At 44.9% G+C, this 21,414-nt stretch overlaps 1 protein-coding gene across 2 annotated transcripts; it reads right to left on the reverse strand.

Moving 5' to 3' along the window:
* Nucleotides 1-3,348: 3,348 nt before the first annotated feature.
* On the reverse strand, nucleotides 3,349-21,201 carry GPR1 (G protein-coupled receptor 1). Of its 2 annotated transcripts, none has more exons than XM_033170097.1 (3): nucleotides 21,102-21,201; nucleotides 6,610-6,700; nucleotides 3,349-4,812 (listed from the first exon to the last, which is right to left on the reverse strand). In XM_033170097.1, the coding sequence occupies exon 3, from the start codon at nucleotides 4,779-4,781 to the stop codon at nucleotides 3,717-3,719; it is 1,065 nt and encodes a 354-aa protein (XP_033025988.1). In that variant the 5' UTR covers nucleotides 4,782-4,812; nucleotides 6,610-6,700; nucleotides 21,102-21,201; the 3' UTR covers nucleotides 3,349-3,716. The 2 variants fall into 2 exon arrangements, with proteins under 2 accessions (XP_033025988.1, XP_033025979.1); XM_033170088.1 differs by having other exon boundaries at nucleotides 3,349-4,815.
* Nucleotides 21,202-21,414: the final 213 nt, after the last annotated feature.

Below are 21,414 nucleotides of genomic sequence, written 5' to 3' on the forward strand. Positions count from 1 at the left end.
ATATTTTTTTATTTAAACAAGAATGTACAACATTTATGAATTATGTATGTATACAAAGATTTGTATCAATGAAAAAATACTCTTATGCTTATATCATATACATAGCTTATACAGTTTGTAAAAGAAAAATTATGAGAAAACTTAATAAAAATTATGTTGGGGGGGGGGAAATAATATTTTTTTATTGTTTTCCTGCTCTAAAAACTAGGTGCGTGTTATGGTCAGGTGCACGCCTTATGGAGCTAAAAATACGGTAATTCAAGACACAAAGTAACCCGCAGCATGACTACAACAGATTCAGTGAATTTATGGAGAGAACTCTTCTGTCCCAACCAATACAGAACCCATGAAGAAATGAGCTAAGCCGCATGAGAATGCATGGCAAGGAACACGAAACATGTACAGAGCTGATGGCTCGAGAAAGCAAAGCAATTTAGTATAATGTGGCCAAGGAATTAAGCTAGTCTTTTCCCTCTTCTTCCCGAAACACACACACAGCTGGCAAATCTCCCCAGCTCGCCACATTTGTAATGGCATTATGAGTCAAAACCAAAGAAAACAAATTTAACCTTAAGAATTTATTTCAAATGCTGTTTTCCTGACTTCGGCAACATGATGATTTTAAAAATACGGCCGCAACACATTTGCAGGCTGCATCAATGTAAATAATTTCTACCATACGTCTCTCAAAGAAATGCAATGCACAATTACATGTAAATTGTTTTCTGCAAACAGGATCCAAACAAGCTTTTACAGACAAGTCCCATTAGAAATATACATTCTTCCTCATGATCATGGTGTCTCCCCTGCCAGGTAAATCAGCTTTAAATAGTGGCCTAAAATATTGCTGGATCTATATTTTAGTAGCCTATCTCATAGAACCGATACCTGAGTCTAAATTTTATTAGTTATATCTATGTTTAATCAATGATTTTAAGGACATGGTTTAAGTCGGGCTGGATATGTTGAATATGCCCTCATCATGTAATGAGTACCCATTTAAACATATATTTTTTACATTGTTTTTTACATTGTTTTTATAAATGCAAATATCTTGTTTTATGCTGGTCTGTGACCGAATAAAGTATATTCATTCATTCACATTCTTTCCTCCTTTCGTGGATCACTACTGCAGTGGAGATGCGCCTCACACTTTTCGAGCTGCTATGATATCCCAGAGTCGTCTGCGACTGGACCCAACGGTCAGGGGTACCTTTACCTTTACCTTTTTATGATATCTACAAATGTCCCTTCCTGCTCAGGGGAGAAAGCTGCCAGCATGTTTTCCGTCCAGAGGTTGTGAGAGGAGGGAAAGTTGGGGTTTTGAGGTGAAACGAGAGGGGTTTCGTAGGTGAAAAAACATTGCAAGGGTAGCTTTCCGGTGATGCGAAAGACTGGGGAGAAGTTTCAGGAGACAAGGCAAGGGACAGGGAGCCCAGAGGAAGACGGGATGGGGCACATGAAGCAAAGGGGAGAACAAAAACCTGAGAGAAAGAGGCGTAAAAAAAAAAAAAGACTTGCAAGGTAATAAAGCAAAGACAGGAAGGGATCAATTGACTGGGGTGGCAGTGCTGAAGAAACCACCATATTTAAGGCAGCATGCTATAGCTGGAAAGGAATACAGTGGTACTAAATATAGGGACGCGGGTGGCGCTGTGGTCTAAACCACAGAGCCTAGGGCTTGCCAATCAGAAGGTCGGTGGTTCGAATCCCTGCAACGGGGTGAGCTCCCGTTGCTCGGTCCCAGCTCCTGCCCACCTAGCAGTTTGAAAGCACGTCAAAGTGCAAGTAGATAAATAGGTACCGCTCCGGCGGGAAGGTAAACAGCGTTTCCGTGCGCTGCTCTGGTTCGCCAGAAGCGGCTTTGTCATGCTGGCCACGTGACTGTACTCCGGCTCCCTCGGTCAGTAATGCGAGATGAGCGCCGCAACCCCAGAGTCGTCCGCGACTGGACCTAATATTTACCACTAAATATTATGCAGCTAGGCTAATATCTGACTGAGATTAAGTGAAATCTGCACTGGTAAAGCGGCTTGATCTCTGAAAGCCATTCTTAGTGAATGTATTGCTTTGCTTCTTTTGTAGAACAAAACTGTTTGCCTACACCCTCTGGAAGTGCAAAATACCCAGATCAATGTCTCTCTGTGCAAATTGTTTCAGTGGACCAGAAACCTCACATGTGCAAATGTCCTGCTCTGCCAAATTCTATAACTGGGAATGCTTGCACGCACCAAGGGTACACAGGGTTGTGCCCATGTTGGTCCTACTCAGAGTAGACCTACTGAAATTAATGGGTTTAATTGGTTCTGCCTCTTAATTCCAATGTGTTGACCCTGAGGACGACTATTGTTGGATACAACCTATAGGATTAAGGAGTCAGGTTAACTGAAAATGTTGATAAAGCTTGCTGGCAGGTTTACAGATTAACCTACCTAATTGGAAGCTGTGGAATCCTTGCATTTCATATATATATAATCTTAGACATCTTCAGCAGAAACTAAGCAAAAAAAACATAAGCAAAGGGGAAGAGAAATTGTCAGTTTTGTTCAGCAAGGCTCTGTGCCAAAAAAATAATAATAAAGTATACTTGACTACTTTAAAAGATTGCAAAGGTACTATGTTTTTAAAAGCACATTAAAAAGTGCATTTGCATGTTTTGTGTGACATTTCCCTATGCGGTTACTTCAAGGGAGAATCAATGTCTTTGTTTAGTCCTTGAAGGAGAATGTTTTGATACTGAAGAACTATAAAATAAGAACACTCTGTGACACACAAGTTCTTCCATGGTCCTAAGTCCCTGCACAAACATCTTCCCTCCCTCAGCAGCTTGAATTTGGGGTGGGAGAGATTATCAGACCTTCTATTGTGTCTTAACGGGACCCAGGGGTCGCTGTGGGTTAAACCACGGAGTCTAGGGCTTGCTGATCAGAAGGTCAGCGGTTCGAATCCCTGCCACAGGGTGAGCTCCCGTTGCTCGGTCCCAGCTCCTGCCCACCTAGCAGTTTGAAAGCACATCAAAGTGCAAGTAGATAAATAGGGACCGCTCCAGCGGGAAGGTAAACAGCATTTCCATGCGCTGCTCTGGTTCTCCAGAAGCGGCTTTGTCATGCTGGCCACATGACCCAGAAGCTGTCTGCAGACAAACGGCGGCTCCCTCGGCCTATAGAGCGAGATGAGCGCCGCAACCCCAGAGTCGGACACGACTTGACCTGATGGTCAGGGGTCCCTTTATTGTGTCTTAACAGTAGCTTGATGTGCAGAAATTGGCAGATAAAGCTTTAAACGGCATAGGGATAAAGATCACACCATTTTAATGATGGCTCCTCACGAGCATGTGAGTTTTGGAGGCCTAAACGTTTGGCAACCCTACGAACAATTGAAGTTGCTTATGAACTTCTGTTGTTTTGACCTCATTCAGACTTCCAACTTCTGTCATTGCCATCATGGCCAATGGTCAAGGGTGATGGGAGTGGCCGTACGCAACATGTGGATGACATCACAGCGGCTACCCTGGCTTTGCTAAACATGTGCCCTTTTACTAAATAAGTTTTACCAGAAAAATATATGCAGCTCGTGGCAGCTGAATGGGGTCAAAGCAAAGGGAGTTCCACCTGGGAAGCACCAACTTGGATACCCTTGTGTAGCGACTGTTGGGTTACAAACACCCCTGGTGTCTAGATCTTAATAAGGTGGGCATATTGCAGAGTGAGTGCCCGTCAGGGAGATATTTCACCCAGAGAAGTCTCGAGCTCAGACGCTTCGCCCTGCTGTAGACTCAAAGAATTCCAGACTTGTTCGCTGACTGTCCCCGACCGGCTGACTTCCCAGAGGGTGTGTTTCACCAGTTCTGAAAACGTCACGCTGAAACAGGACTGGAGCTTCTTGCTGAGGAGGACGTAGAGAATGGGGTTAAGGCAGCTATTGATGAAAGCAAAGCTGACGGAAAGAGGGATGGCGTCGCGGAGCAAGTTGTGCCAGTAGTTATCGTGGTGAGCAGATAGCTCCAGGATGCTGAATATCTGGTAAGGGGTCCAGCAAACGAAAAAGACCACCACCACAGCCAGAACAGTCCAGAAGAGCCTGCTGGAGGTCAAAATAGCACTTTTCTTCACCTGGCATATCAGAAGGGAGTAACAAACAACCATGGTTAGCAGAGGAAAGAGGTATCCGCAAATGAACCTTACCCAGGTCAGAACGTGGTGTCTGAGGATAATAAGATCAACGTCCGTGGGATGGAAGTTGTTGTAGCAAATGGTGACGTTGTCGTGTAGTGTAAGGGTATCTCTAAAGTACAGCGCCGGGCTTCCAATGAGCGTGGCCAAAATCCAAATGAAAGCAATCATAAAGGAGGTGTTCTTGAGAGTCCGGTGCCTGTAGGAGAAGACAGGGTGGATCAGGTGGACGTAACGGTCAAGGCTGATGGCCGTCAGGAAGAAGACGCTGGCAAACATGTTGAACAGAGCAATGAAGGAGTTGGCTTTGCACAGCCACTTCCCAAAGGGCCAGTGGAAGCCCGTGGCCACGTAGGTAATGTAGAGAGGGAGGAAAAGGACGAAGATGAAGTCCGCAATAGCCAGGTTGAGGAACCAGAGGGAAGTGACGGTCTTGTCCCATTTGAAGCCCATAATCCAGATGACTATCGCATTGCCAGGCACTCCCAGGAGAAAAGCCACGCCGTGGAACACAAGCGAGGCCACCTGGGCGTGAGTGAGATGGGACACGGGGGGCTCATCCTCTTCGTAATTCCCAAAGTATTCCGTGAAGTTGTCCTCGTACTCCATGAGATCTGCGGATGCCACGGTTGCTGACTATTTGCTGAAAGGAAGGGGAGTGAAGAAAAGGGTGGAGTGGGGGGAAACAAGAGGGGGGAAGTAGTGCTCATCAAAATAAATAAATTCTCCTTGAACGCGCATAGCAATGGCCTTTTATAGCAACCTGCCAGCATCGATCTGCCATAGGTCCCGATGAAAGACCCATATGAAAGATCATAAACTATTTTACCCATCAAAATATTTCTTTCCAAACCGAGACTTTTGGGTGTTTTAGTTTCACCCACATTTAAAGCACTTTGGTTCCCTCATGGGAACTGTAGTTCACTAAGGGTGCTGGGACATTGTAGCTCTGTGGGGGGTAAACTACAATTCCCACGAATCTTCGGGGGAAGCCAGGTGGTTTAAATGTATTGTGTGGATGTGACCCAAATCAGTGCAAATGGCCAGTGTCAGGATGGGCTAGTGCATTCACTTTGGTGAACTATGGTTGTGCAAGATGTGATCTAACAGTGCCCTCTAAGGTTACCAGATTTTTTTCCAAATAATCTGGGGACACTTCTTTTTTTAAGAGAAAAAAAGTTATTAAAAAAAAGTTATTTAAAAAAACCATTAAGAAGTAATATCTTATCTCATCTTTTGTGATCTCCTCTGTCACGCGGCCTTCCTCTCTTGGAGCGCTAGCCACCGTGGAGTAGGCTTAGGTCGGACCTGGGCTCGGCCACATATCCTTGCCCTCCTACCTCTCCTCCTCAGCGGCAGCAGCAGCGGAAGCAGGGTGGCAAAGTCGGGGCTTCCCTCTTTTTTCTCCTTCCTTTCTCTCTCTTCCTTCTCATTCTCCTCTCCTCCTTCTCCTTCCTGGCCCCGGAGCGCCGCTGGGCAGTCAGCCGGGCGCTCTTACTCCCAGCTCCATTTGGGTCGCGGCGGGGGGGGGGTCACCAGTTCCCCCAGTTGATGCTCCGGGCATCCTCGGTTCCCCTTTGGCAGTGGCAGCGGCAGCAGCAGTCTGAGCAGCCCGGAGCCAGCCTGGTAGCGCAGTTGGCTCTGGCTGGCTTCAGGAGCTGCTCGCTGCTGTGGTGCCCGCCATTTTGCCTCGCCGGAAGTCCCCATTTGATGTGTCTTGTGCCGTTCAACCAATCACACAACATTCATTCCCTACTAATAAATCTACACACTTAAAATATAAATCCGGGGACATTCCGGGGACGGATTTTGTCCGGGGACAGATTTGTAAATCCGGGGACTGTCCCCGGGAAACAGGGACGTCTGGTAACCATACTAACAGGATCATAAATAACTAGTGCTTTGCCCAGGGCAGGGAAGACAGCTCAAATTGATCTGTGGGATATGGAGATTTGGAGTTGGATGGGAAAAGGCCCTGTAACTCCCTAATGTTCCTTGCCTTACTGCCTAGAATTATCAAATTAATCACCGCTTTCTTTTCTTTCTTTTGTTATTGTTATGTACTGAGTTGAATAGGATCCAAAATGCAGCAGTCTGATTGGTCCTAGAACAATAGGATTGAGATTGCAGCAGTCTGATTGGTCCGCAGGAGCCACCCAATCCAGCTCCAGATAGAAGTGAATCCGCACTCCAATTGGCATACAGGAGTATCCCGGAATTAGCCAATCACGTGGGGCCCATTGTGTAAATAGTGTATATAAAGCAAACGTTTTGGGGGAACTGCATTCCTCCTCACTACTATGAGCTGAATAAAGAGCATGAAATTCACACTTGACTCTGAGTATATTTCAGTTATCTCCTCTGGAAAAGTAAAAGCGTTTAAAAATAAATGTAATTGAGTAAAAATAGCAATATGGAAGGCGCAAGACCTTCCTACCTTTCAGAATGGCTGAGAAGCTTTGCTACTTATTGTCCGTCCAAAGTTTCGAGGCAGCAGCAGCTCTGGCTGGGCACTTTGCTAATATAGTCTAAAACGGAAATCAGTGACGAAGAAAAGAAAAGAAAATAGCATGAATGCAAGATGGAAAACGTAACTGGAATATCAGAAAGCAACAGCATGTGAAAACGCATCACCATCAACCATCATCAAATTAAGAATTGGAGTCTCCCTGGAAGCTTCACATGAATGGTTTGTGCGACATAATTGTTCTGGGAAACTCAATGTAGCCCCGTTAAAAAGGCATAATTGGGGGGGGGGAGGAATAGGTAATGGCTGTGATTTGACTGCAAGTGTAATACAGTGATACCTTGGGTTACAAACGCTTCGGGTTACAAACTCCGCTAACCCAGAAGTAGTACCTCAGGTTAAGAACTTTGCCCCAGGATGTGAACGGAAATCACGCGCTAGCGGGAGGCCCCATTAGCAAAAGCACACCTCAGGTTAAGAACAGTTTTGGGTTAAGAACGGACCACCAGAACGAATTAAGTTTGTAACTTGAGGTACCACTCGAGATATACAGGTGAAACTCGAAAAATTAGAATATCGTGGAAATGTCCATTTATGTAAGCAATTGTTTTCATTAGCTACTGGAGTTTAATATACGAGATAGACTCATGACATGTAAAGCGAGGTATTTCAAGCCTTTGCTTGTTATAATTGTGATGATTATGGCGTACAGCTGATGAAAACCCCAAAGTTGAAGTTGTTAATTTGGGGTTCTCATCAGCTGTACGCCATAATCATCACAATTTTAACAAATAAAGGCTTGACAGATCTCGCTTTGCATGTCATGAGTCTGTCTCATATATTAGTTTCACCTTTTAAGTTGAATTACTGAAAGAAACGAACCTTTCCACGATATTCTAATTTTTCGAGTTTCACCTGTATTGTGAGTATCAGCCTATGACAGTCTCCCACTTTACCTGTAGAGGTAAAGGATAGCTCTGTTCAACACCTGCATGCAAACATAGGCAGGTACTACCACCTCTGCTTTTAGCCAATACATTGTTTCTCAAGCATGCCCATTTGGAAGTAAACTGCATTCAAAGCAAAGGGGTTTAAATTAAAAACCCCTTAGGAGGACTGGAGCATAAAAGGTGAGCACCAGAAACATCACCCGAAACGCATTAAGTATGGCCCACAGATCAGGCCCAAACAAAATAAAACACACAACTTTGGAGATATTGCTCATCCCATTCAAGCATCTAGATTCACTCTACGGAGATTTTCCACATGCCACTCAACATCATTAACTTTAATTAACTTCATTTCTAATGAAATCAAAACACGCCATGCAAATGTTCTTGGAACAGCATGTGCAAGAGCGGCATGTTGGATTATGCATATCGGAGCAATTGATGGGGCCATTCTGCAAATTAACGTTAAAAAATGTTGATGATCAAACACAGCTTGAGATATCTGAAGATTCATTCTGTTCACAGCGGGGAAGGTTTCATTCCTAGGTGTTTAGTATTTACACTAGTCTCTGCAATGATGGAAACCTCTGAATGAAGCTTGTGCAGAGCATGTGTTAGGAATGTTAATCTCTGCCACCCTCCTGAGAAGACTAAGCCACAAACTGATACCAGTTTTATCAGGGTGGCCTCCATGTGCTGAACTTCACAGAAGGCAGCCTTCTGCTTCTCTGCTTGCATGGCTGCCCAGCTGAAATCCAGTTTTAAGATTAAGAATCCTAAGAAGGGAGAGAGCCAGGAGGGAGATGTTGGATGGGACTTTTATTTTACGAGGTATTTTATAATGTGACCCAACACCACTCATAGGGATCTTAAAAGGTAAAGGGACCCCTGACCATTAGGTCCAGTCGTGTCCGATTCTGGGGTTGCGGTGCTCATCTCGCTTTACTGGCCGAGGGAGCCGGCGTACAGCTTCCGGGTCACGTGGCCAGCATGACAAAGCCGCTTCTGGCAAACCAGAGCAGCGCACGGAAACACCGTTTACCTTCCCGCCAGACCGGTACCTATTTATCTACTTGCACTTTGACGTGCTTTTGAACTGCTAGGTGGGCACGAGCTGGGACCGAGCAACGGGAGCTCACCCCGTCGTGGGGATTCGAACCGCCGACCTTCTGATCGGCAAGCCCTAGGCTCTGTGGTTTAACCCACAGCGCCGCCCGCATCCCTCATAGGGATCTAACTACCCAGCAAATCTGAAGTTCGCTGAAGCCTCCTCACCTTCTGACCCAAGCCGTGATAGATCAGACAAGCTCAAAGGATTCCAAAGACTGATTATGCTTTAATAACTATGTGGGAATAAAGAATGAATAAGGAGCAACGGAAGACAAACAACACATACCAAGATTTCTCACGTGCCTTGCTTCTTTCCTGCTCTTCGTTACTTAGTCCCTCCATTCCAAATTTCACCCATCTCTCTGCTGCTTGCATCTCTTGGACCATAGCATTTTCCATAAATTTTCTCTATCTCCATCCAATTTGGGGTGCCTCTTTCTGAATGGCTCTCCAGATTTTTGTCTGCTCCTCGGTGATAGTCTCTCACCTAGTTCCTCATCTTGCTGTTCCAGCTCGATCAGCAAATTTGTTTCCTCATTTAGACATTTGTCACATGCTGCCCTTACCCAAACTCTCGCATTCATCAGCTTTCACTTTAAACCTATTGCCCAAGGATGCTTGGTGCACCTTGCTTTGCTTCTGTTGTATGTTCCTGTCTGCCTTTAGCTACGAGATGCTGTTGGACTCGTGATTCCATGCCCCCATAATCTTGAACCTTCTAGATTTCCCTTCATCAATCCTAAAATGACCTATCAACTACATATACTTATATTTATATATGGGCATGTTATTTTATTCCTGCACTAGCATCTTGATGGGGGATGGGGTGGCGCTGTGGGTTAAACCACCGATCCTAGGGCTTGCCAATCAGAAGGTCGGCGGTTCGAATCCCCGCAACCCTGCAACCCCCTCCCCCCAAGGCATAGGAAGGTCAGGTGGTATCCGGTGCAGAAAATTTCTTGTCAACCCCCCCATTGATCCCCCCCAAAAAAACTTGTTTTACATTATTTCATATTTTCTTACAAAGGAATAATAACAAGTAATAATAATAAAAAACTTTTATTTATATCCCGCCCTCCCCGGCCAAAGTCGGGCTCAGGGTGGCTAACATCAGATACATAACATTGGTATAAAATCAAACAATAATTAAATTACCTCCTAAAAACATCTCAAAATCAAATTAAAGTCTAATGAGATGGCTTTCCACAGGGTTAGGGTTGAGAACAGTAAGTGTTCTCTGAACTGAAATTTCAGCCTTCACGACATAGGAAAACAGCCAAGTGAACAGCTATTCTGGTGGAGGAGGGTCAAGATATTAACCGATATGCATGAAATTTCATATATATCTATATAATCCCTAGTATAGTAAGATAAGACCTTTGGAGCAGGCATTTAAAAAAAATTCAAAAAAAATTGTTCCTTGATAATTTGTCACCCACTCCATTATGGAATCCAGGGCGGACCGTCCCACCCCCACCCCCCACCCCTTGCTATGCCCCTGCCCCTGCTACATATTTAGGTATATATCCACTTTACCCATTCGTATTTGTCTGTCCTTCCACCTATCAAACCTGTAACTTCCATCTATCTGTTCTCCCACCCCTAATCCATTCATCTCTAAACACACACATCAAGAATGATCGATCTGCATTTGGCCTTTCTCATCCAAATTGAAGACAACACTTTCCTTTTCTAGTAAAAGAGGTGCCAGAACTCACCACAAACACCTCCCTTGTTCTCTCATAAATGGCAACGGCGCCCACCTGAGAGGTGGCAGTAGTTCCGGCTGAAAATAAGCCCCGGCTAAAATAATTTTGTTTGGATCCCTCCCTGCTCCGGATAAATTCAACATTTGCAAAATATTTTTGTTCCAGATTTAATTGAGATACACGCAAGCCACCATCATCACTCCCTTGGGGGCGTGAATTCTGCTCAAAATAACAGCACCACCCAGATGAGTCATTTTTATAAAAAATATTGTAAACATGAATAAGTCATCTAAACAGCTGCAGTTAAAAAGCGATTTTGAGCATAAAGGGGAGTTTGGGGTGAATATAAAAGGAAGGTGAGGAGAAATAACTATATTTGTCTGTGGATATATATATATATATATATATATATATATATATATATATATATATGAGAGAAATAGACTTCTTGTCCACTTTGTGTAGTGCTAGCTTAAATAAAGATATACCAAAACACACACACACCAAGAACTCTGGCCAGAAGTTTCAATTGTTGTTGTTCAGTCATTCAGTCGTGTCCGACTCTTCGTGACCCCATGGACCAGAGCACGCCAGGCACGCCTATCCTTCACTGCCTCTCGCAGTTTGGCCAAACTCATGTTAGTAGCTTCGAAAACACTGTCCAACCATCTCATCCTCTGTCGTCCCCTTTTCCTTGTGCCCTCCATCTTTCCCAACATCATGGTCTTTTCCAGGGAGTCTTCCCTTCTCATGAGGTGGCCAAAGTACTGGAGCCTCAACTTCAGGATCTGCCCTTCCAGTGAGCACTCAGGGCTGATTTCCTTCAGAATGGATAGGTTTGATCTTCTTGCAGTCCATGAGACTCTCAAGAGTCTCCTCCATAATTCAAAAGCATCAATTCTTCGGCGATCAGCCTCCTTTATGGTTTCAATACTAGGAATAAATCCTACTCATGAGTTGCAGTCAAATAAAGGTATATATTCTGGTAAGAGTAACAGGCTTGTAGATTCTAACAGAAAAACAGCTTTTTTAAAGTCACATACGTATAATTCGTTACAGTGTAGAACATAAGAGGTTTAACTCAACGACAAATGATGTATAAGTCCGTAATCAAAAGTATTCAAAGGTCGTTTTGTATGTGGAGTTGATTCAAAGAAAGAACCCAGTAATCACATTGTCATGATGCATTTCTTTTCAATCTTAGATACTGTCCATACGGTAGATTCCTAAGTAAATGTGGAGCATGGAAAGATGAGGCATGTAACAGTGAGTTGCGGTCACTCAGTTTGTGATACGGGCGGACTTTCAATTGTTGAAAATGAAACTCTAATGTCCAAAAAAGATATAGGCATGGTCCTATAGACGGGGTGCTGCTGCTGTCTTGGACTTACTGGGGTGCAAATGATGTTTTGGAGAATGTAAGCTAGAGAGGGAAGTTTCCAAAGATCAGTCCTGGGGTGAAATCAGGTCTAGAACAGAGACAAGGCTAGCCTTGAATCCTGAAACAGCAGGGAAAAGATTGGGAAACAGACAAAACAGGGAACAGGCAAAACAGATGCAGCCAGCAGGCTGAAGTCTGCAGAGAGGGCACAGAAGGCAGAAACCAAAGGCAGGGTTGCCAACAGGATTTCTGGGCTCAGAACACTGGACTTCACTGGATTGAGCCTTCCACAGAAGAAGACACAGATTTGCATACCGTTTGCATATGTTTTGCGTCATATGCAAATCTGTGGATCAAGGTGGAGGGCACAAATAGAAACCAGACACAAGTAATGAGGTATCTGATGGACAGAGTGTCGAGAGGCAACGTTTCCCCCATAATTGTATTTCCATACAGGAAAACGCTAAGCCTGTTGGGCTTCTGTCTTCTGTATAGCTGTTAAAAACACAAGAGCTCCGGTCTCCCCACAATTCGAACCCTGCACTATGGAAATAAAACCAACCTCGTTGGGAAAGAGCTAGGGTCTTTCGTAAGTTGTTCTTAGGCTGGGAATGCTACAATCACTGCAAGGCCAAGGTCGACAGGACCACGCTTGGATAAATTAAAGAGAAAATTCCGGCCGTTGTAGTTTACCCCTCACAAGCAAGTAGTTTATAAACTAGATAAATAGGTACCGCTCCAGCGGGAAGGTAAATGCCGTTTCTGTGCGCTGCTCTGGTTTGCCAGAAGTGGCTTAGTCATGTAGTTTATCCCAGCAACCCTTAACAAGCGACAGTACCCAGAATTCTCTGAGGAAAAGAATGTGCTCCGATTGAATTGCCCAGGGGCCAAAATAGGATCATGCTTTTTATTTTACAAAGAGAAAAGGGGGTGTTGAAAGGACCTGCTCAGCAGCTGATCAGCAAGAGATCGGGAGAGAGATAAGAGTCCCCAGCTCCCTTTCAGCCCCCCCTCCTTTGTTGAATGTGCTGCAGAGGGAGGTTGTTTGTTTCCCCAGCGACATGTGACTGGCTGATTAGATTATCTGTCTGGAAACTGTAGAAAAGGCTCCCTTTCCTTTAGAAGCTGCAGAAATGTGAGTTGAACCCCATAAAAACGGGGCTTTTCCTCTTTGCTTTTCCCCCTTTGCAAAAGGAGCTTTGCTTTTCCCCCTTTGCAAAAAAAGCTGCAAAACTTTTAGCTGATCCTCAAAAAAAAAACAGGGCTTTTAGAGGAGGAAAACCAGAAAAAATATTTTTTTATCTTGTTTCCTCCTCTAAAAGCGAGATGCGCCCTATGGTCCGGTGCGCCCTATGGAGCGAAAAATACGGTAATTAAGGGGATAAATAAGGGGAAATTAGTAAAAATATTTGAATTGGATATGCGGTAATAAAAAGATATAAAATAAGTAACCGCAGAAAGGAGGGGAGGGAAGGTGAGGGGAAGGTAAATTATATTTGTAAAGGTTTTGTTTTGGACCAGGCATTTGGGGGCAGCTTTGCCTTACATTGCTCCAAGCAGCCTATGTCAGGAATAGGACTGCATGGCAAGCCTTTGATGCTGTCCGTGTCTACTTAGGTGTAAGACCCAAAGTCAACAGTAGGATCAGACTACACAGCTTCCATTCTAAACATGCACTCTCTTTGACAGGGGCCAGCAAACTTTTTCAGCAGGGGGCCGGTCTACTGTCCCTCAGACCTTGTGGGGGGCCAGACTATATTTTGAAAAAAAAAATGAATGAATTCCTATGCCCCACAAATAACCCAGAGATGCATTTTAAATGAAAGCACACATTCTGCTCATGTAAAAACACCAGGCAGGCCCCACAAGTAAGCCAGAGATGCATTTTAAATAAAAGCACACATTCTACTCATGCAAAAACACGCTGATTCCCGGAACCTTCCACATGCCGGATTTAGAAGGTGATTGGGCCGGATCCAGCCCCCAGGCCTTAGTTTGCCTACCCATGCTCTTAAGAGATAATTTCCATTGGCACAACTTAGTCTTTTTTCTGACTTGAACCGCGCTGCCAAAGCTTCCCATAAGATTCCTGGTCTATCAATCACACCATTCCAGGTCCTAAAGATCATCACTGATAGAAAGGACTTGTGGAAGTTGGAAGAAGTTCAAGAGTTGGCGAGTCTTCAGGAACAGCGAGAGTCTCTCTTGCCTTCACTGAAGAGCGAAGACAGAACCTTCTTTCTGTATCCCAAGGGTCTCTGGGTTCATCATGTTTTATGGCCCAAAGAGAGCGAAAGGAAATTGTGTAAAGGCAAAAAAAAAAAAAAAAAAAAAAAGGCATGATCCCGTCTCTATTGCTGCAGCCAAGAGAGAAACAATCAGTTCTGGGCTACTTTTCAAAACTTTGTCTTGCGCAACACGAGGCCTGCCACACAGAATGTGGAAGGGGAAACGTGAGGCGTTTTGACAGAGCTGCGCTCCTGAAATGAACGTCCAAATTCCGTTTTCCAACACGGGATAATTTTCAACATTCTTCAGATGAAAATAGGGACGTTTCTCTTCTCGGTCCTCCCCTGAAGAGCATTTTCTATCAGAAGTAGGGCGAGTGTCAGCACCACAACGCTAACGGGGCGCAGGAAACAGACCCGCCACCATCTTGGGGGGGAAAACCCTTATCCCCGGTTTTATTTCATTCTTTGGTAGATTTACAAAAAGAAAAACACACACACCAATAAATAATTTTTCAGAAAGCATTAAACAAAACAAAACAAGACCCCTTGTGCTCTGCTCCAATCCCTTTTCCTTCCCTCCCAGAGCGGTCCTGCCCTCTGCCTGCCCCTCAGACCCGACATCCATTTTTCTGGAAACTTCCAGAACAGAAGAGGACTGGAATGCCACTTGCCCTTGCTCATGGAGATGTCTGTGTGGATTTTCAGTGCCATTATGACCTCTATTTGCACTCCTGCAAAGGAATTGGTCCTGCAGAAGGTGAAATGATAGGAGACGAAACCTAATGTATGAGAAGTCAAGGTTAAGATTAACTACGAAGCGCAATGAGCTCTAGGTGAGGCTGGCCTTAAGGACAGTTCAGAAACTACGATTGTTCCAGCTGCCAGGGATTTGGCACGGGCTTGGAGATCAGACTATATTGCTCTGATCCTTAATAACAGAGCTAGCTAACCATTATTTATGGGCTGAACTGGGGTGCTGACTTTGCAAGAGCAAAGCCCAAAACCAGAAAATGTTTCGAATAGCCTTTTTTGGCTTGCAAAATACGTTCCGCTCTGGGTGCTCTCCTCTGGGTGCCCAAACTTTTTTCAAAGAGGGCCAGATTTGATGAAGTGGACATGTGCGAGGGCCGATCAAAGTTGTTGAGCTTTTTTATGATTAAAGTTGAGCTTTCCATTTTAAAGGATTTTAACCCCAGGACATATACTGCCACAGGGGACTGATTAAATCTTTTTAACGTTGCTTTCTTTTTATGGATCTGCTATTATTTTTTGCTATTCGTTGTGAACTGCCTTGAGTGAAAAAATGTGGGGTTTCAAATGGTTGCAATAAATAGATGGGGGGAGGAATGCAATTATTTTGCTCGCTCCCTTCCCCAAGCGCCCAATTTGCTGAAAACCTTTTCAGCCATTCCTTCTCAAATCCCTCCTTTTTCTGTTTTTCTGAGCACAATCTATAACAGTGTTTTTCAACCTTTTTTGGGCAAGGGCACACTTTATGAAAAAAATCACGAGGCACACCACCATTAGAAAATGTTAAAAAATTTAACTCTGTGCCTATATTGACTATATATAAAGTAATTCTCTTAAATAGGAATCAAATAAACACAATTTTTCCCACGGCACACCAGGCAACATCTCGCGGCACACTAGTGTGCCGCGGAACAGTGGTTGAAAAACACTGATCTATAAGCATAGCACAGTTCAGTTTCGAATATTCTGATTATTTCAACTTTTAGTTAAGTATTTTCATTTATTGACCTGATTTGGGGTTAGGCAGCTGCTCCCCCCCCCCCATGCCCATATTCCCTCCCTGCAGTTCCATGTGTGGATGTTCTGCACAAACCTAGGCTGTGTACACACACCATATATTTAAACCACGGCATGTACTGGCCCTTTGCACTGATTTTGTTCACATCCACGCCGTGGATGTAAAGGTAAAGGGACCCCTGATCATTAGGTCCAGTCGCAGACGACTCTGGGGTTGCGGCGCTCATCTCACTTTACTGGCCGAGGGAGCCGGCGTACAGCTTCCGGGTCATGTGCCCATCATGACTAAGCCGCTTCTGGCGAACCAGAGCAGCGCACGGAAACGCAGTGTACCTTCCTGCCGGAGCAGTACCTATTTATCTACTTGCACTTTGACATGCTTTCGAACTGCTAGGTGGGCAGGAGCAGGGACTGAGCAATGGGAGCACATCCCGTCGCGGGGATTCGAACCGCCGACCTTCTGATCGGCAAGCCCTAGGCTCTGTGGTTTAACCCACAGCGCCACCCGTGTATTTAAAGCATGTGGCTTCCCTCAAATAATCCTGGGATCTGTAGTTCCCCCTTCACAGAGCTGCTGTTCCCAGCACCCTTAAACTACAGTTTCCGGAATTCTTTCGGCAGAACCCATGTGCTTCAAATGACCAGGGTGTGTGCAGCCCCAGCCGCTGTCCAGAGAAGCTGTGCAAGGGATCCTATTTGTTTGCCCGAGCGAGCTTCCCAGTGGAGCGGGCCCACAGCGGAGCACGTGTGTCATGGGGGGAAGGCGTGCCAATTGGGTGTCTTGATTTAAGTGACAGAGGGAAGGGAAGAGGTTATCTAAGCCAACATTATGCCATCGATGATGGCGCCAAAAAGTGTCCTGGCAGTGGGAGAGGCCGGGAGTTGGAAGAAGGTTTTTGGCTGGCAGCCAGAGGTTGGGTGGGGAAGCCAGGGTGAGTTCAGGGACAGCAGAACGGTCTCTGTGGGGAGGGAAATATTCAGAATGTGGATGCCAAGGGCTTTTGGTTCATGGACCCGAGTACAATTCCCTTGCAAATCCTTTTACTTTAGGCTACAAAAACCGACGCTCCAGTGAAAGCAGGCATGTCCAAAGTCTGTTTCGGGGACCTAATCCGGCCCGCTGGTTGGTTTCATCTGGCAGTTTATTTCATTCACCTTGGGGCAGTTTATTTCCTGGGGTCAAATCCTAAAAAAAAAAACCTCGACAACTTTCAATCCAATAAAAAGCTCAACAACTTTGGCCGGCCCTCACGCATGTTCACTTCATCAAATCTGGCCCTCTTTGAAAAAAGTTTGGACACCCCTGAGTGAAAGAAATTAATGCTTTCTGTTATGTACTGAGTTGAATAGGATCCAAACTGCAGCAGTCTGATTGGTCCTAGAACAATAGGATTGAGATTGCAGCAGTCTGACTGGCCCCAGAACAATAGGATTGAGATTGCAGCAGTCTGATTGGTCTGCAGGAGTCACCCAATCCAGCTCCAGGTGGAAGTGAATCCGCACTCTGATTGGCATACAGGAGTATCCCGGAATTAGCCAATCATGTGTTGCCCATTGTGTAAATAGTGTATATAAAGCAAACGTTTTGGGGGAACTACATTCCTCACTACTATGAGCTGAATAAAGAGCATGAAAATCACACTGGACTCCGAGTATCTTTCACTTTCTAAGGATTATTATTGTTATTATTAATAATAATTATTGTTGTTGTTAATATTATCATTATGGAAACAAACATTCATTCCCTATACAAAAACCAACAACAGCAAAAGCAAGTCAAGTATTGCATTTGGCAAATGAACAATGGGATTTGCTACCGTGAGTTGTAATGGTGAACACCATAAAGGGGGGTTAGGCAAGTTCATGGAAGAGAAGGCTTTCAGTGGCTAATAGTGAAGATGGCTTCCCATATCGGGGAGAAAACTTCTGGACACCAGTTGTGTGGAAGTGTGTGCTTGCCCTCATAGGTCCTGCTTGTGCGGCCTTCCCATAGAAGTCCCTTAGAATCAAAGAGTTGGAAGGGACCTTGAGGATCATCAAGTCCAACCCCTCTGCGATGCAGGATTATCCCCTTGCGGGGATCGAACCTGCAACCTTGGTGTTGTCAGCACCACGCTCTAACCCAGGCTTCCTCAACCTCGGCCCTCCAGATGTTTTGAGTCTACAATTCCCAGCATCCCTGACCACTGGTCCTGCTAGCTAGGGATCATGGGAGTCGCAGGCCAAAAACATCTGGAGGGCCGAGGTTGAGGAATCCTGCTCTAACCAACTGAGCTGCCCACCTGGCCTGGTTGGTCAGTGGAGCAGATGGGGCCTTTGGCTGCCTGATCCACCAGGTCTCTTAAACGGGTGACGTGCAAGGATTAGAGTCAGTGTGATTATTGCCAAAGTTTTGCAATCTGATTTCCAGGAATCCCACCCTCTTTGACACCCGCCAATAAAATGGAAGACAAGGCAGCTGTGGGCATCTGTTTCCTGTTTCCTCCTTGTCACCTCGGCTACCTGACCTTGCAGCACACTTGAATCCTTGTTTGTTATGACAGGCAAAGGAGGACAATAGGCAAAAGGAAGATGGGGAGGGAGGAGGGGGAGGAGAAACGCTGTGTTGCCTTGCTTCCTGATTCACAGCACTTCCGGGCTTCCCCTATTTTAAAGTGGATTTGGAGCTCTTGCACAAGAAAAAAAGGTAAAGGTGAAGGGACCACTGACCATTAGGTCCAGTTGTGTCCGACTCTGGGGTTGTGGCGCTCATCCCACCAAGGGAGCCAGCGTACAGCTTCCGGGTCATGTGGCCAGCATGACTAAGCCGCTTCTGGCGAACCAGAGCAGCGCATGGAAACGCCATTTACCTTCCCGCTGGAGCGGCTCCTATTTATCTACTTGCACCTTGCCATGCTTTTGAACTGCTGGGTTGGCAGGAGCAGGGATCGAGCAATAGGAGCTCACCCTGTCACGGGGATTCGAACCGCCCACCTTCTGATCGGCAAGCCCTAGGCTCTTTGGTTTAGACCACAGCGCCACCCACGTCCCTTGCACAAGAAAGCTGCCCCTAAAAGATCAGAGCTTTTGCAATAAAGGGACAGGGAATATTCAGTGGAAATAGGATTTGCTTTGATGCAACGTCATCTAACCTCCCTCAAAGTTTTTCAGAATGACTGCTTATTAAACATCCAACATTATCTCCTTTCCCTGCTGACAAATCAGGATGAATGCTCAGTAAACCATCTGAAGTGGCTTCAGATACAGCAGTACCTTGATTCTCAAACTTAATCTGTTCCGGAAGTCAGTCCCAAAAGCAAAGTGTTCCAAAACCAAGGCGCACTTTCCCATAGAAAGTAATGCAAAATGGATTAATCCGTTCCAGACTTTTAAAAACAACCCCTAAAACAGCAATTTAACATGAATTTTACTATCTAACGAGAACAGTGATCCATAAAATGAAAGCAATAAACAATGTACTGCAGTCACACAATCAATCAATCAATCAGTAGCTGAACTGGGTTCCACAAAGTCACAAAAACAAAAACAGCCGCAAAAACAGAAACGCAAAATAAATAGCAAAAACAGATAGACCTCAACATAACGGAAGCGTGGCATGCAAATCGGAAGCATAACACTCAAAATGGAGCACATTCGGCTTCCAAAAAGAATTCACATTTCCTTCCGGGTTTGCAGTATTTGGGTTCCAAGTCGTTTGAGTACCAAGACGTTTGAGAACCAAGGTTCCACTGTATAAAGGTGGAGATATCTGGCGCCCTTGATATTTCCTCATAGGGTTTATTTATTTATTTTACTATTTTTTGGTTCAGGAGGAGGTGGCAGAACGGACTGCACCACTTCGGCCTACAGGTGAATGTCCCCTTTCGTCCAATGAAAACAAAGAAAAAGAAAACTCTTTGCAAGAGAAAACTAGCACACCAGCTCTGTGCCGCCTGTGCTAGCTTTCTACCCGCAGGCAACATTTAATGTAGGGAAGCCTTTAAAAAGGTGACCCTCTCTGGGTACAGTCTAAAACGGCATGGTTTTTATAATGAATTGAAAAAAGTGTTGAATAGCACATTTAGTAAAAAAAAAAACCCAGAAGCCTTTCTATTGGGTATTGTAAACCATGAGATTTATGCTAAAATTATTATTTAAAGCAGACATGTGGAAATAGTTAGGCTACAGAGGTAGAAGATAGATAAGGATTAGAAATATAGGAAGTAATGTTTAAGGTTATTAAAATTAAGATAAGTTGAATAGTATTTTAATATAAGATTAGAAAATGGTAAGGAAATTACTAAAGATGAATTGTCTTTTTCCATGGAGTTTTCTTGGCAGGATACTTGAGTGGCTTGCCAGTTCCTTCTCCAGGTGGATCATGTTTGGTCCAAACTCTCCACTATGACCTGCCCATCTTGACCTGTCCATAGCTTCCCTGAGTAATTCAAGCCCCTTCGCCACGACAAGGCAGTGATCCATGATGCTTTTGAATTATGGTGCTGGAGGAGACTCTTGAGAGTCCCATGGACTGCAAGAAGATCAAACCTATCCATTCATAAAGAAATCAGCCCTGAGTGCTCACTAGAAGGACAGATCCTGAAGTTGAGGCTCCAGTACTTTGGCCACCTCATGAGAAGGGAAGACTCCCTGGAAAAGACCCTGATGTTGGGAAAGATGGAGGGCACAAGGAGAAGGGGACGACAGAGGACGAGATGGTTGGACGGTGTTCTCGAAGCTACCAACATGAGTTTGGCCAAACTGCGGGAGGCAGTGAAGGATAGGCGTGCCTGGCGTGCTCTGGTCCATGGGGTCACGAAGAGTCGGACACGACTGAACGACTGAACAACAACAACAACAAAGATGAATTACAAAGAAAGCAGTCGGAGAGGAAGTCAACTTACAATGATATATAGAAGAATAGTTAGGTCTAGATAAGTATTTTGGTGGGGTAGTGGGGTATAAGTTTTTTTTGTATTGTTTGTAGTTTTTGTGTTTGTGTTTTTTGTATTTTGTTGGTGTTATGATAAAATAAATTTAAAAAATTGGGGGGGGGGGGTTTAAAAAAATAAAACGGCATGGTTCATGCAAATCTCTGATCTACAGAGGATACTGGGGTGTGCATTGACAAAAGGCATCCCCACCTGCGGCTGTGACTGATGGGTTGCACTCTGTCACCTCATTCCCTGGCATGTGTAGACTGGACCTCACAAAGCTCTCTTGCCGGGAAGAGAAGGATGCGTGAGCATGAGAACAGAAGACAAAGCAATAGGGTGAAAAGGAGCAGGAAGCAGCACACTTAGAGCAGTTTAATTGTGTTGAACCAAAGCCCTACCTTACACCTGGAGGTCACCCCCGAGTCCAAAAGGAAATGAAAATTTTGAATTCGGCTCAGCAGGAGCGCTTTCCTACCGCTTTCTTCTTTTGGATGATACTGGAGACAGAAGGGAGGAAAAATAACCGCTGTGTTAATCTGCGGCGGCAGGCAAGATGGATGGAAACACTTGCTTAGCAATTTGCAAAGCTGTGCAAGCAAATCCCAGCCCCAAGGATGAATGTGGGTCAGCGCTGGTGTGGAAGAGGAAACTGCGAGGCAGGCAGACTATTCAACATTGCATCCTTTTACATAATTAGGGCTGAGAGGTAGA

This window comes from Lacerta agilis, chromosome 1, assembly GCF_009819535.1.
Source record: "Lacerta agilis isolate rLacAgi1 chromosome 1, rLacAgi1.pri, whole genome shotgun sequence".
In the NCBI taxonomy this organism is placed as follows: Eukaryota; Metazoa; Chordata; class Lepidosauria; order Squamata; family Lacertidae; genus Lacerta; species Lacerta agilis.